At 39.3% G+C, this 17,186-nt stretch overlaps 1 protein-coding gene across 1 annotated transcript; it reads right to left on the reverse strand.

Annotated features, from left to right (window-relative positions):
* Positions 1 to 7,240: 7,240 nt before the first annotated feature.
* Positions 7,241 to 14,133, reverse strand: LOC146707113 (B-cell receptor CD22-like). Its single transcript, XM_085458437.1, has 9 exons — positions 13,511 to 14,133; positions 10,267 to 10,618; positions 9,947 to 10,179; positions 9,503 to 9,763; positions 8,945 to 9,205; positions 8,611 to 8,848; positions 7,879 to 8,001; positions 7,704 to 7,761; positions 7,241 to 7,578 (listed from the first exon to the last, which is right to left on the reverse strand). The coding sequence occupies exons 1-9, from the start codon at positions 13,716 to 13,718 to the stop codon at positions 7,558 to 7,560; spliced, it is 1,755 nt and encodes a 584-aa protein (XP_085314563.1). The 5' UTR covers positions 13,719 to 14,133; the 3' UTR covers positions 7,241 to 7,557.
* Positions 14,134 to 17,186: the final 3,053 nt, after the last annotated feature.

Here is a 17,186-nt window from a genome sequence, read left to right on the forward strand (position 1 = left end):
AGCCTTAAAAAATGACAAAAGATCAGGGGTGGGCAACTCCAGGCCTCGAGGGCCGGTGTCCTGCAGGTTTTAGATGTGTCCTTGATCAAACACAGCTGATTCAAATGGCTAAATTACCTCCTCAACATGTCTTGAAGTTCTCCAGGGGTAATGAACTAATCATTTGATTCAGGTGTGTTGACCCAGGGTGAGATCTAAAACCTGCATGACACCGGCACTCGAGGCCTGGCGCTGCCTACCCCTGGTTTAGATGAACTGCTGGACTTACAGACCAGCAGGTTTAGGGAAGTCATTTATGGGGTCACACACTGACCCACCACACATACACACATACTTACACAACGCACAGGCAAGGTACTCTTTGTGTGTATGTATACGTCATATGTTAATGAACCTATGTATGTTCATGTGAGCTCAATAAAAGAACAATGTTACGGGGAAGCGGACGAGGGCGACTGGGGTCAAGTGAAGGAACGTCGCTTGTCGTAGTTCTCTCCCTCATGCATGAGTAACACGAAGAACTTTGCCTACTTGTGTCTTGCTTTTGCTGTGTAATCAAATTGTCCTTAACGTTCCAGCGAATAAGTTTACGCTACAAACCTATCATTAATATTTCTAAATTGTATAATTTTGACAGGATATAGTTTTATGAAGAGCAAAATATTTAAAGTTAAAGTTTATTTTTTTAAGTTTATTTAATCTGGAATAATATTCCTGTCTGTTTTTATTCATATTTATGTTTAAAAAACATTGTTTTTCTGTGTTCAATAAATGTTTATCTTGTTTGGCCCCCGACCTAAAGCGTGCCTTAAGTTTTGGCCCCCTGTGCAATTGAGTTTGACACCCCTGTTTTAAACCCTTTGGAGAGAATGAAATGTAAGTCGTCCTTTCTTTATCCAGGATTCAAATGTTTTTAGGGAAAAAGTCTCATCATATGTGCACCATCTGAAAGTTTCAGCATAATTTGTATTTTATATAATTTGACAACTTTCTGCCATAATTTCAATGTAAAACTTTTCCAGTTCAATTTTATGTCTAATTTGTCTGCAGGAAATCCATCTGCAATAACTGCTTGAAGTGTAATATTGGTGCATAATTCAAATTCAGATTTTTTCCATTATCCTTGTAGTCTTTGTTGTCCTGCAAGGTAGTAGTTTCTTAAGCATGGTAGAGCCATCCCTCCTCTTTCTTATCCTTGCTGCAGAACACTGAAATGATTCTAGGTTTCATAACCTGCCAGATGAATTAGGAAATCTATTTGTCCCACTCTGTAAACTCATTATCACTTACTTCTACCGACAGTGTTCAAAAATATATAAAAGATAATATATAAAAGACGAGGAAGGATATTCATCTTCATTTTTAAATAGTATAAGGTTCCATCTTTGAGAGTTTAAGTTTAAATAATCAGCAATTATATCAGATACAATGTCAGGCACATACCACAATGTGCCCGTGCACATTGTGCAAAAATATCATTTTGCACAATTATAAGTGAGGGTGGAAGATGATCGTAACAGATGGCAGAGAGAGGGGAATCTTTCCCTGACATTTGCATGCTTTTTTCAAACAAACATGATCGACATAAACTTGTGCAGCTATTCGCTGTGAATGGCAGGTGTGGCCATTCATTCCTTTGAGGCACTGCCTCGCTTTTTCTGTCATTTCCACATAAATTCTATGTTTACTTTAAAACTCCCTGTTATTGATGTGAGTTAATGTGAGTCTTAAAGTGTCTGACCTGAACCACAATGTTAGAAAGTTGTGTCCAAAAGAGGAAAGTAAAAATTGTTTTAAAAATACTCAGTCAGTGAAAATAGTTGACAGTGATATGACCCGTACCACATACAGGAGAAGACCCACAACATTGTCAAACTCATTTCTTTTTAACAAAACAAGCCAGAGATGTTTCAGTGTGAGAATAAAACCTGAAGTCTTTCCAATTCTGTATTTATGTTTACAGCCTTACATGCAAATTCTTACATACAAAGCAACATTTTTACATTTAATTTTAAATCTTTACCAAGGACATAATAAAAATGCAAAGGCATAATTTACAGTGGTTCCCAGCATTAAGCACCACTTAATGATCAAAATAACAAAGAAGGTAGAAAAACAAATGTATTTTTGGTTCATCAGGCTGAGAGTGAGAATGACTTGAAGGGATTTCACAGTTATGTACAAGAATTACAGATCCTTCCATCGTCATTTTTTTTTCTAAAATGTATCTTGAATAAAAACACTTTTGATAACAAAACAAATACATGCTAACTTGTTTTGACTAAATATGATGATGTGGGAACTTTCAGGCTAAATATCTTTAGCGGTTGTCACGGTTCTGGGTCCGTTGGACCCAGTATTTTGAGTTTATTGTGTTTTGGTTCACTTTTGCATCATGGATTATTCTTTGTTTCTCTGGTACTTTGTGTTTCAGTTATCTTGGTGTTTTGGATTGTTTCTCATTCTCTTGTTGTGATGTTTATTATTATTATTATTATTATTATTATTATTATTATTATTATTGTTTCATGTTTCTATTATCCATGTTTTAGGAATGGTGGTTTCATGTATAGTTCAGTTCCATGTTTCATTTTCTGTCTCTGTGTTGAGTCCATGTCTCTGAGTTGTGATTCATGTTTCCTGTTTTATTGTGAAAGACTTTGTCTTATGTTAGTGTGTGCAGCTTTGTTCCCCATGTCTCGTTAGCCCTGATCTCTCCCAGCTGTGTCTCCCTTCTGTGGCCCATTTCCTCATTACTACACAGCAAATTCAAAAGTGTTAAATGTTTTGGTGTTAATAGTCTTCTTGCAAAAGTAGAGTTAATTTTACTCTAAGTAGAGTCACATTCTTTTAATGTAACTCTGAGGTGTAAAATGATAGTAGTTAAAATCGAGTGTTAAAAATGAGTGTTTCTCTGTCAAATCTGGAGGTGTTACAATGGAAACATTAACTCTTGACCTCTTAACTCTGAACTCCTACAGGGGCTATGACACCAACAGAGTAAATTCACAGACTCCGCCCCCAGCACGGCTCCAATCGAAGCTGAAGTGAAGCCGTTTCAGAACATTTTGCTCTACATATTTGAGTTGTTTGCCATACTTGGTAAGTCATTTTTTCAAAGATTGTTTCAATTATTTCTATTAGCTTTTACTTCTGTGGCTCTTTGGAGTTGAGACAAAGCTGTGTGAAAGGCATTAGCCATGTTGCTCGGTGATAGCATAATATTCTGTTTTAGCTAGCTGAAAGGTATTGTTTGCAGGCAAATACCACAGCCTTGAAAAAAAGCTTGCATGTGAATTTTCAGTCAAACTTTTGGTCAAATACACCTAAAACAATGTGTAGAATGTGAAACGTTGGTATAATGGTGCTACTTGAAGCCTGAAAACGATCGCCCATTAAAAAAAACGAGCAAACAGCAGTAGCAGACGTCCTGACTGGATTCTACGTTAGCATAGATCCCTCCAGAGTTTTGTGCACACGGTTTAGGTAAAAATTAAAAAGGTTGAGGTTTTACATTTAGTTCAGTATTACCTGTTGCCTGTGTCCTTGTCTTTTGGGAAAATACTTTACACAAGTAATGGCTCAAAGAGGATTCCTTTTTTTTTTTAACTGTGCTGCAATTGTTTACTGGATTATTTGTGCCATTAATTAGTGTCAACTAATTTTTATTCAATCTCCACACAGGATATGCTTGTGAAGATGGAATATGGGGGAGAGCAGAAGTGCGTTGAAGTTCCACAAAGGGATGAATGAAGGACATGCATATTGTATTGAAGAAATAAGTGATGAGAATGCTGTTATTTGCATTTACCATGTCAGACCTTTTGATAAACAAAATTCTAATGAAAGTGAGAACATGTATACTGTTACATCTTTCAGAAAATGTTTTGAAATTGTGGTGCACAGTTCAGAATAAATGTTTTTCAAAAACCATTGTATCTTTTTAGTAAATGTTTATTTCCAAAAGAAATTTCTAGAAGTTCAGAACAGTAAAATTCCTGCTTTTTAGAATGAATTAGAAGATAACTCTTACGTAGTTAAACTAAAATACTCTTTGAGAGTTAATATATAAACTCTTAACACCAAGTGTTAAATTATCAACTCCAGACAGATTTGGTATTTAACACTAAATCAGAGTTAACGTACCAACTCTCCAAAAAGAGTTAAATTAACACTCTCTGGTGTGGACCCATATAGACACTTTAATAGTGTTGAAATCAAATCCGACAGTGTTAATTTGGACATGCTGGATTTGCTGTGTACCCTGTGTATTTAAGCCCTGTGTTTTCCCATGCCCAGTGTCGCGTTGTACCCTCAGATTATGCCTGTGTGTTTTTGGTTTCGGTGGTCAGTCCTCACTTCATGTTTTGTTTTCTGGCCAGCAATAAAGCTGAGGTTTTTGAGTTGCATTCTGTTTTCTGAGTCCTGCATTTGGATCCTCCTCTCTGCCTGCCCGCACACAGAGCCCTGACAGAACGACGCGACCAGTATGGATCCAGCGGACTCACTTTTCACCTCTAAGGGAGAGAATCTCGCGCACCTATGGGATTACTGTCGGAGGATAATCCACGCTGCGAGCCCCTACACGAGGCATATGGAGGTAGTGTTTTTTTGATAATTTCTTGTCGTCTACTGCCTCCACCGTCAGTTTTCTGCACATAAACGGACTTAAGCAAATGATAACAGCTCTAAGAGCGAGGCTAGCCTTTGAACTGTTTGGCATGGGCGGCCCAGGGAAAGAAGATTCAGCCGTTCTCCTGGAGGCCCTCGCCACTTGGTACTCTCAGCGACAGCAGCGTTTTTTGCCACGGTTTATCACCAAATCATTTGATCCGTCCCTGAGGAAGAAATGCAACCCTCGCCATCATCATCCAACCACACTTCCATTCTCACCTGTAGTAGGGACTGGTGTAGTTTTCATTTCCACACCTTCAGCTCAGTTTTCCGATCAGCAGCCACCTTCAGCTCAGTTTCCAGTGTCACCTGGTCAGCAGCCGTCTGTAGCCCAGTCACCAACTCCACCACCACCACTATCACCTCAAGTTCAGTTATCCATGGCTCAGTCGCTACCTCAATCAGACTTTTTGCAGACTTTATTACAGTCCATGGCCCAGTCAGTAGCGCAGCTAGTGCAGGAATCGTTAGCTTTGTCTTCTGCTAAATCAGCCTCTCATCTCCACCCTCAGTCAGGGGTCCCTATTGCCTCTGGCCCTGCATCTACTCCAGCTGGAGGGCCCGAGGAGCCCGTCCAGCCTCATGTTTCGTCTGCTGGGGGTTCGGGTGAACCCAGCCGGCCTCAGGTTTCGTCTGCTGGGGGTTCGGGTGAACCCAGCCGGCCTCAGGTTTCGTCTGCTGGGGGTTCGGGAGAACCCAGCCGGCCTCAGGTTTCGTCTGCTGGGGGGCCCGAGGGGCCCGTCCAGCACCACGCCTCGTTAGCTGAGGGTCCTGGAGGACCCAGCCAGCATATCCTCACATCTGCTGGCGGTCCGGGGAAGTTTGTTCAGCTACCATCTGCTGAATCATCCCCTGTGACTCCTACACCGTTGCCTGCATCCACATCACCGCCTGCAGCATTCACATCATCACCATTCGCATCACCGCCTGCAGCGTCGCTGCCGTCAGGTTCCGCAGCCGTCCCGCTGCCGTCAGGTTCCGCAGCCGTCCCGCTGCCGTCAGGTTCCGCAGCCGTCCCGCTGCCGTCAGGTTCCGCAGCCGTCCCGCTGCCGTGTCTTCATCCACGCCTGGTCCGGCCTCCGCTTCAGCTTCAGCCCCGCCCACGCCGTCGCCTGGTCCAGCCTCCGCTTCAGCTTCGTCTGGTCCGGCCCCGCCCACGCCGTCGCCTGGTCCAGCCTCCGCTTCAGCTTCGTCTGGTCCGGCCCCGCCCACGCCGTCGCCTGGTCCAGCCTCCGCTTCAGCTTCGTCTGGTCCGGCCTCCGCTTCAGCTTCGTCTGGTCCTGCGGTTGCCACACCGCCGTCAGAGCCAGCTCGACCTGTTCCGCCTAGCCTCTGCCGGCCATTTTCCAGGCCTATAAGGTGGCCTCATGGCCTTCGGGGACGGCCTCCGGAAAAGGTTTGTCGCCGCTGCTGGCATCGCGGCTGCCCTCCGGACCTGCTCAGTGGCCGCCACTGCCTTCCAAGTGGTCGGCCTCCGGAACCGTTCGCCCGTCGCCGCCGTTGCCGTGTGCACGGTCGGCCCCCTGAACTCGTCGTGGACTCTAGAGCTCCTTGTTTTTTGTTTGGTCTCTGTCCCTCCGTCCTGGACCCCCTCCACCCGCCCTGGCCTGGTGCTTTGTGCTTTTTTTGTTTGGGGCTGTCGGGAGCCAGCCCTTTGAGGGGGGGGTACTGTCACGGTTCTGGGTCCGTTGGACCCAGTATTTTGAGTTTATTATGTTTTGGTTCACTTTTGCATCATGGATTATTCTTTGTTTCTCTGGTACTTTGTGTTTCAGTTATCTTGGTGTTTTGGATTGTTTCTCATTCTCTTGTTGTGATGATTATTATTATTATTATTATTATTATTATTATTATTATTGTTTCATGTTTCTATTATCCATGTTTTAGGAATGGTGGTTTCATGCATAGTTCAGTTCCATGTATCATTTTCTGTCTGTGTTGAGTCCATGTCTCTGAGTTGTGATTCATGTTTCCTGTTTTATTGTGAAAGACTTTGTCTTATGTTAGTGTGTGCAGCTTTGTTCCCCATGTCTCGTTAGCCCTGATCTCTCCCAGCTGTGTCTCCCTTCTGTGGCCCATTTCCTCATTACTACCCTGTGTATTTAAGCCCTGTGTTTTCCCATGCCTAGTGTCGCGTCGTACCCTCAGATTATGCCTGTGTGTTTTTGGTTTCGGTGTTCAGTCCTCACTTCATGTTTTGTTTTCTGGCCAGCAATAAAGCTGAGGTTTTTGAGTTGCATTCCGTTTTCCGAGTCCTGCATTTGGATCCTCCTCTCTGCCTGCCCGCACACAGAGCCCTGACAGTCTCAGCTGTGTCAAACATATCGCTCACTCTACCCACTGTCTGCCACACTGCACCGAAGTAAGAGACGGATAAAGCATTAAAGGATGAACTGCTGAAATGAATAACAGATTGACATTATTTTTTTGTATAAATGATACCATTAAACAAAAGCATCTCGGTGTCTTTCATAGTGGGCACAAACATTTCTGTAAATTAATAGAAATTGTTGATCATTTTGATTATGGAGCAAAGCACAGAAAAAGAACTCCCAGTACTGTCTCTGTATTTTATTTTTTATATTTATTTAGAGTATAAGCTCAGATTTCTTTGTAATGACATTAGATTGGCTGACTGTGGAAAAACGCCACAGGCTGCTCAGCGCAGGTTTCATACATGAAGAAGAAGACATTTTAAATTGTGGCAGTCTTTGTTTTATTAAGCAAACATTTTAGTTTTAATGGTCTAACACACAAAAGGGCTGTTTGTGACACTTGAACTGAACACCTGCTGTAACCTGACTGGACTTGACACCAGCTGTTCCTGCTCCTCCTTGTCATCTGTCTGTGCTGCAGTCAGAGCCTTTGACGATTCATCGGGATTCAGTCAGGATGAGAGTATACCTAATGAAGAGAGATTAAATGCTCAGACTGAAACAGCTTCACTCATAAAACATGTGCATGTATTTCATAATAAGTCATTTGCTGAGTGGCATTTGCGCCAACTCCAATAATGCAAATAAACAAACCTCAGTCATCTCTACAGGTTCATTTGGTTCAGTTTTTAAGATGATGCGCTTCTTCCTCCTGGATATAATAAAAAAAAAAACAACAACTTTAGTATAAATGTTATGAACTTTCAACTTTCAAGCTAAGGGTCTAATGGGAAAATAAAAGAGGGGTAAAGTGTTTGTATTGTTTTACCTCGTCAACAGACTCAAGACAAGCAGAGGAATCAGGATCAGGACCACCAGAGTCAGCCTGATGATATTCATGATTATTATTTTGGATTTCCCTAAAACAGAGACAAATACATGGCAGAGATTTCTCAGCAGTGAGATTAGATTGTTTGCCAGGTGATGCTATTAGTTATTTATTGTCATAATCCACTCATACAAACGTTTTTCCTTTAAAATGAATGAATAAATAACTATTTATCTTATCTCCAGCTGAACATATCTAAAATATTTTAGGAAACAACAAAATGGGCACGGAGTCACTTTAATTAAAGGTTAGAAAATAGAGCAAGTGCAATCATATAAATATCTTGGGACCATAATAAATGAAAAACTGAACTTTGATCAAAATTGCAAATCAGTTTGTAAAAAGGGTCACCAGCACCTTTATTGCCTTAGGAAACTTGTTCATTTCCACATTGACCAAAAAATTTTAACTTTGTTTTATCGTTCTTTTATTGAGTCTGTTTTATCCTTTTGTTTGGTGGCATGGTTTGCTCAGACCTCTGTCACAGAGAAAAGCTCTTTAAATCAGATAGTGAGATGGTCCAGTCGTCTGATAGGTGAGCCACAGTCTTGTTTAGCCTCCCTGTACTCTAAGCAGGTACAGAGGATGGCTTTATCAATCCTTAAAAATGGTTATTATTTTTTTAGAGATCTGCACTGAAAAAAGACTAACATTGAACATCTAGATAGAGACGTAGAGTTCTTCTGTCCATACTGATTCTCAGACTTGCAGGAATAATTCCCACTGTTCTCCAATTTGATGGAGATAAAGTGATAAACATCCTTTTGTCCCGTTGAAAGTACTTTGTTGTCTTTGTACCAGGTGTAACTAGCTGCTGGATTAGCATCACTGCTACAGGTCAGAGTGACTGAACTGCCCTCCACTATCTCAGCAGAGGGACTCACTGACACAGAGGGAAGCTTTGGAGCATCTAGCAAACATTAAATAAAAAACATGTATATAATTACATTCTATTAATGTTACCAAGTGTTATTTTTTTAGAGATCTGCACTGAAAAAAGACTAACATTGAACATCTATGGATAGAGACGTAGAGTTCTTCTGTCCATACTGATTCTCAGACTTGCAGGAATAATTCCCACTGTTCTCCAATTTAATGGAGATAAAGTGATAAACATTCTTTTGTCCTGTTGCCAGTACTTTGTTGTCCTTGTACCAGGTGTAACTAGGTGCTGGGTTAGCATCACTGCTACAGGTCAGAGTCACTGAACTGCCCTCCACTATCTCAGCAGAGGGACTCACTGACACAGAGGGAAGCTTTGGAGCATCTGTTAATATATAAGAGTTTAATGTAAATTATCAGTGTCTTACACACACACTGTTAATGAAAAAACTAAGTTACATACGTAAAAGAGTACATTGATGTGTTATATTTATTAAAAGACATTCACAGAACAAATAAAAAAATCCTAAATAACCTTTAGTCCAAAAAAGTGTGACAAAATTGTGTAAAATATAAATAAAATACAAATACAATATATTGTTTTGCAACTCATCAGAACACAGAAAACATACCACATCCTAAACTAAGACAATGTACTTAAAAATATATTTATTTTACTCACATTTCACATCAATGTTTCTGCTTTCAGATCTCTTTTGTCCCAGGTTATTATCAGCTGTACAGTAATACTTTCCAGAGTCAGAGGGCAGGATGGAGCTGAAAACATGTTGTTTTTGGTAACTGAGAGGGTTGATGACATCCTCCTTGTACCAGGTGTAACTAGGTGCTGGGTTAGCATCACTGCTACAGGTCAGATTCACTGAACTGCCCTCCACTATCTCAGCAGAGGGACTCACTGACACAGAGGGAAGCTTTGGAGCATCTGGAGGAGGAAACATAAGAATCACAACAAAACCAAATTTTAGAAATTTATATTCTAAAAAGAAAACATTGTAAACCTCCCAAAAGAAAGGCCTCTGACTAAAACTAACATACAGACACATTCACGTAAATAAAGAAAAATTAAATATAATTCTCTTAATGAAACAAAAAGTAGTGAACTCACACACTGTTGGAGAAGGGAATTGCTCATATCCTTTCACAGCACAGTGAAAACTGTCTGCAGAATCAAATGTGTTGAGGTGTAAATATTGTTCGTCTGATGAAAGTTTGTGTCCATTCCTGTACCAGATGTAGGAAGATTGATCAGGTAGCTGACAGTTGTTGTGACATGTCAGCTCTTTCCAGTTAGAATAAGAGTTTACTGTTGATCTCCTCACATGTACCTGGAGCTGTGGATATTACCAGATATTATATTAAAACAAACTCTCAACATACTGCAAAGCTTATAAATGTTTAAAGTTACTTCCACTGAAAATTATTTTACCTGTGACTGTCAAAGTGACTCCAGGTACACCAGAATATTTCCCTCTTGGATCGTTTGTTATGAATCTGAACTTGTACTCGGCTGAGTCGCTCTCTCTCAGGTCTGTGATTCTCAGAGTGCAGTCGTTGTTTTTACACTGATACTGAACACGGTTTTTGTACTCTGACTCTGTTTTCAGGTCCACAGGTTCCTTATTTTCGTCTCTGATGAACCAGAATTTTTTGTCAACTCTTATTCCATTTATAGTCGATGGGTATGTGAAGGTGCAGCGTATCTCCACTGTGGATCCTTTTACAGCACAGATCTGAGTAGAAGTGTAAGTCACTCCCCAGCCATACTGACCCAGAACAACTGTAACACAGAGCACATCATAACAAAAAATAAAGTTAGATTAACAAAAATTAAACAGACTCATTTGGATTAGTATTTTTCTGTAGGCTACATTTTCAGCTTCATGTCATGGAAAACAAAGTTTGCAGGTTTTTATTTTCAGCTAAAGATTCATCTGATCTTCACATTAGACGGCAGGAACTGAGTGAGAGCAGCTGCTTTGTAGACCGAGTGTAATGAGAACCTGCAGTTACTGTTGTCAGATAATTAGACTCTCACTTAATGTTAGAATAAAACAAACTATAATGAAAAATGATTTGCTGATGATAAAGGTAAATGTGTAGAAGTTACAGGCTGCTAGAGTTGACTGCATTTACCCACTGTTGCTCTGTGCACAAGGTAAGATGAGCTTGAAATTAATTTAAACATATTTCAGCCATCGTATGAGAGTGAAGGCAGCATGGAGATGGTTAGCACTGATGATGGAGACAGGAGAGGACATGGGAGAGGAGAAGCACGTGTAACAGTAACAAACACATAAGAGTAGAAACCTTTGTTGGAATTATTGCTCATGTAGTTTAATGTATTTCAGTCTAAAATCTTCAAAATCAGAAAAAGAAACAAAAAAAATAAAGCACAACTAAATTTTGAATAATTGTATAAACTTGTATAAAAGTAAGTTATCGTTGGGTTGAAAGCCTTGTTACTTTTTGTTTTGTTATATATTCTGTTGTGTTTAATGATCATTATTTTCTGACCTTGATGGACGATTTCATTTTTAACCAATCGGATTTGTTGTCCCGCCTTTAGCTGTTTCCTGTCTGTTTACACTGGTAAAGCTGCTTAGCGCTACACCCGCTAAAGGTGTACCTACAATGCTAAAGGAATGTTGTTGCTATTCAGGCTGGATAGCGGCTGAAGCCTGAGGTCTGTTCGGTCAGCTGCTACATCTGGAAACCTGTTTTTTGTGAATACACGGTGCTTTGCATTGGTAAGGTTGTTTTTTTTAATTGGATATCAAGAAACAGAGTCCACAGAGAACTTCCACAGACCTTCTGGAAATCAACAGAAGAATGATGATCTTCCATTGCGATGGATGGTGAGGCACAGCTCATATGGAACTGAATCTTGCAGTCCGATTGTGGCAGAACAAAATGTGCAAAACATACGTTGATTGTTGGACTGGTTTCACACCAGTAAAGTGCCCAGATCACCCAACAGGCCTGAACTGGACAACACTGACATTGAAAAGACCCAGGTCTGAATTCATTTTACTTTATTATATTTTTTTGGTATTCGTGCACGCACGCTGTATTCGCTACTGTTGTTGGTTGTAATACAGCTTACAATATTTTAATACAACGAGATGCAGTTTCAACATCTTGTGGTTGTGTTTTCCTTGTGGTTACCCATCCTCTTGGCTCCTATCATTCCTTAAGTTTCTAAAATTGGCCATCTTTTGTTATTTTTCTTACATACTGGTTACACGGGCAGAGTGGCGACGAACGGAACCACAAAGAAGAAGAAAGAAATAAAAATCGAGGCAACCATGGTCCTAAAGTACTCTTTTTATTACATTTATGGCTCTTTTAATGGGACATTAACTGGAGGGACAACTGTGCCACTGTCCATGAAAGAGCTGAGGAGAGCCCAAGGGTCACCCCGCAGCCGTGGAGCAAAAGCCAGAGGGGGTTGCAGTGACATGCCCGTCACTGCAATGATATAGATTCTTACACAGTCAGTATCAGAGTTTTTGTTATGAAAGGGTAGATAATCAATTATTAACTCAGAAACACTCCAAAACAGGAAGGCACTAATCACTACTGTAGTACTCTAAGCACTACTGAAGAGCAGTGGTTAGACCCAAAATAAGCCTAATGGAGTATTTTGGTAGTTTAGTCAAATTGAGTTCTAGCACACACTTAAAACATCCACTGCTGACCAAAATGAAGCACAATAAACAGAAATAAAATGGAAAACATAGGAGAACAGGACAGGATTTTGAAAAGAAAGTAAAATAATAAATAAATAAAACAGATAAAAGTAGTTGGACCTCATTCTGATTTAAAGGGTAAAGAATAAAAAATAAAAATGTAGTCTATGGAATTAACAATTTCTTACACAAGGAACTTCTAGGATAAATTACACCCAAACACACTTATATAACAAGAGACACACTGACACATAGAGACACTTCAGCAGAACCACAAAGAAGGACACAAACACAGACACAGAGACATGTTCTCATATGGGGACGTTACATGTTGGCTTTTCTGTGTAACGAGCTAAAAACTTCCATTTCACAGATAAAGTTTTGTTAAACGTTAAATGACTCGTTCATTTTACAGAGCAGCTTGAAGTGGCTGTAGTGTCACTATCACTTAGTCAATGGCAGCCATGACTTTACAATTTGGTCTTTATGTAGAGAAAGAAAAAAGGAAAGAGGTGAAGTGAGACTGATAGTCTGGGTTTTGTCAGCATGAAAACAAAAAGAGGAACAAACAGTTCACACTGATAAACGTCAGCCATGTTCATCCTGAGGAAATCCACTGAAACACAACAAATAGATTCTGTGAATCTAAGACGACAGATGATTTATAATAATTAGACTAAATTATTGGGTCTTTCACCCAAACATCATTAGTGTCCAGATTTATGGCACTGGAATAAAACGCAGATAAAATGATTAGACTGGAAAACTCTGAACTGCTGAGTGTTAACAGTGCAAAGAAAAACATTCAAGAATGGAGACAGAAGGCTGGAGCTGCAGAGCTGTAAGGACAGACGATGTTTCACACAGCATCATTTTACAGATGGAAGAAAAATACATTCACCTGAAAACAAATCAGTGTCTGAATTATATTTTCTGTCACATTTGGTTACTCAAAGTAGAATTACTCACAGCAGACCAACCTGTCACAGTGAGGAGAACAAATCCACTGACTGCTGTTATTACACTCATAGCTGCTCCTCTCATTGCTCTGTGTGAGCCGTTAAAATGCAAGTAGATAACTGACAGTCCTTTCTGTAAAGCAGAAGTCGACTCATCCCAGTCTTTAAGATACAGAAGTGAAGTGTTAAAAAATGACACCCTCTCATCTTCCTCCTTATTTGCATACATGGTTAACCAGATGCAAGTGGATACAACTTCAAGACAGCAAAGCTGCAGTTTTACCAGCAGTGACAGCGTGTCTGATATTCTTTACAACGTCTTAGTCATCCAGGAGATGCTCTCTGTGGCAGGAAGCCTTTTTCAATCTGTGAACAAATTTTTTTGATGTGATACAAGTGTGTGAGATGGACTCACAACACTTTACAGAATTAGAGCTGAGCTCAAAATGAGGTCAGAGTTAAAGATGAGCGTGGTCTGAACCACGAGTGCTGAGAAAAGCACACATGAACTGTGAAAGCTAATTCCTGGTTATCTTCTTTGCATATTCATTATAGTTTAAATGTGTGTGTAGGTGCCCGTATGATCTGCTGACTAAACACAGTGTACATAATAACCTTGATAGCATAGAGTAGAGAATAGAGCTCTGCCCGTCTCTTGATATTGACAGAAGAAGCATGACGAGACAGGTTCAACTTTTTATTGCAGACAAATTCAACAAATGCACGTTTGCAGATTATCAAGTTACACATGAATATTGAAAATGCAAACTGGTTAATACACACGGCAGCTTCAGAAAAGACATCAGAGGGTTGCTCTGTGTGTGTTACATACTACACATATTACACTTGTGGTTGGCAGAGTTGGTTTATTGTGGTGCTTTTCAGTGTTTCTGCAGCATCTTGCACAACAACAGTTGTTACAACACAATTCATCAGAAACTCTGTTTTCACTTTAAATAAAGATCAAGTTTGAATCAAAACATCAGCAAAATGAACAGCTGTGGTACAAGTGTTACACCTGTTACAAGTGGTAACAGGTGTAACACTGACAATCTGATCATTGCATTTATGGACTGAAAACATTCAATAATGATGTGAGTACTGTCACATCAGCTGTTTGTCTTTAAGAGAGAAAAGTCAGAGGAAAGAATCAAACCCATTTCATTTGACTTCACTCGTCTGTCATTTGTCTTTTAGAAGAGACGAGGAAATGGAAACCAAAAGGTTCTGTACGTTTCTCTTTGGAGGCATTTTTGAAACTGTTTGAAAGAACAAAAGTGTTTAACGAACCCATTTTCAGATCAGTGGAGCCAAGCAGATAAACACTTATGTTCTGTGTCAGAAAAAGTGAAATATCCCCACATTGATCTGACATGTGACACAAAACAGAGAGATTAACACTGTCTGTCAACAGAGGCGACAAAATACTGACACTTTGTCCTTATGAAGAAGTGCAGATACTTGTACTTAAGAAGTATTTAAAAATGCTTGATATTTAAAGTACTGTGAAGTACTGATTCAACATCTTTATTTAAGTCAAAGTACTGAGGGCTCTGAAATGTACTCAGTTTCTACCAGATAGTTTTGTTACAAGTTTACAGAACCTGGTGCTACATTAATATAATCATAATATAATATGAGTACATGGGAATACTAACTATTAACTGTTCACTGTCTTTATTATAGACAGTGAACAGCTGGTATTGTATATTTACTTTGAACATGTTAAAATAGTAAAACAACAACAGAAAAAAAAGAGTCAAAAAATACAAAATATAAGGAAAACAAAATAATAATTATAAATAACTTAAATGTTCAAAAAGCAGTAGGAAGAAGCATAATCTTATTTAATCCTGCCCCCTTTTCAATATTTAATAACACACTTTTTCTTCCAGTTTAGGCCCTATCCATCATAAACTCTTCCTTACAATTTGTTACATGTTTGCTTTTATAGAGTAACACATCAAACCATATGCAAATGTACAGCTATATATACTTTATATATATATATATATATATATATATATATATATATATATGTGTTTATATAACAAATATGTTTATATAACAACAGGGGAATGTTGTTGTGATTTGGTGCTATATTACAGCTATATGATGATAATAAAACTGATTTGAATTCAGCAGTTTATTGAAATTGGCCTTCACATTATCTTCTGTTAATAACTGTTGAAGAAGTAATATCTTTTTTTTTTTTTCCTTTCTTTGTGGGGGAAGCAGACAAGCCCGATTAAAGGGTCGTCGTGTAAGTCAGCAATAAACCACAACACCAATATGAAGATTTTTCTTTCTACAAACTTTAGATAATCTCTCACATGAATTTTTATTTCAGGGATCCGCGCTGCAGTGATCCCCCCCTCGGTAGAGAAAGCCGACCCGGTGGTCAAGTTACAAAACGTAGTGGATCAAAAATTAAAAGGACTGCCACTTCTGTTTGAGACTCACACCTGCAATAATGCTGAATTATGATTCTAGAGGCTCCTGATAGGTTTCATCACTCTCCGACCTCTTCACATTTGATAAATATCGTCATTAATTCCCTCTTACCTTTGCTGTTTTGTTTCCACCACGATAAACTCACACTTCCTGCACAGCTCTCTCTCAGTGGACTCAGAGAACAGTTTCCCCATCTCCAATCTCTGTTTTCTGCATTATTCGCTTGCTAATTATGTAATATCTTCTTTTTCTGTTTTTCTTTCTTTGTGGGGGAAGCAGACACCAAGCCTGACCAAAAGCACATCGTGGAACTCAGCAATAAACCACAACACTAATATGAAGATTTTTCTTCCAACAAACTTTAGATAATCTCTCACATGAATCTTGTATAGTGATGTGTTCTTAAGTCTCAAGCGAGTAAGCTGAATCTGAACCCTGTCTCCTCTCGTTACAGTGACTCCCGGGACAGTGATTCCTGGCGCGGCTCTATGTATATAGTTTTTTATTTGTTTATATAGTTTTAGTTGTGTTATTTCTGTTTGTAAATAAAGTTTTGTAATCACATTTACCAATGCCTCTGTTTGTATTTGCAATTGAATCCGTTTATCTGGTTTGGCCTTCAGCCATGACATCTCATACAAATAGTTCTCCAGGCTTTTTACTGGACTTGGCTGCTTGTTCACTCATTTCCATTCAGTCCTTGTACCTGACCTTTCTTAAAGTATTTGTGTCATCAAGACACTCACATATGAATAAGATCTTTATCATTCAATCAATAAAAATGCCCCTAACTAAAAGGATGAACTTTGGAACCAACAAGGTGATTTACAAATATGTTTATATAACAACAGGGGACGGTTGTTGTGATTTGGTGCTATATTATAGCTATATGATAATAATAAAACTGATTTGAATTCAGTAGTTTATTGAAATTAGCCTTCACATTATCTTCTGTTAATAACTGTTGAACATGTAATATCTTCTTTTTCTGTTTTTCTTTCTTTGTGGGGGAAGCAGACAAGCCCGACTAAAGGGTCATCGTGGAACTCATAACCACGCAATAAACCACAACACCAATATGAAGATTTTTTCTTGCTACAAACTTTAGAAAACCTCTCACATGAATTCTCATTTCAGGGATCCGCGCTGCAGTGATTTGAAGCTCTTCTATTAAAAATGGATGCTTCACTTAATGATGTGAACAAGTAGAAGTGTCATTCAGTCTGACATAAATGTAGCCTAA

The sequence above is a fragment of the Copadichromis virginalis genome, linkage group LG6, assembly GCF_057382275.1.
Source record: "Copadichromis virginalis isolate Kocher_CV1m ecotype Utaka linkage group LG6, C_Virginalis_male_GT1.1, whole genome shotgun sequence".
NCBI lineage: Eukaryota > Metazoa > Chordata > Actinopteri > Cichliformes > Cichlidae > Copadichromis > Copadichromis virginalis.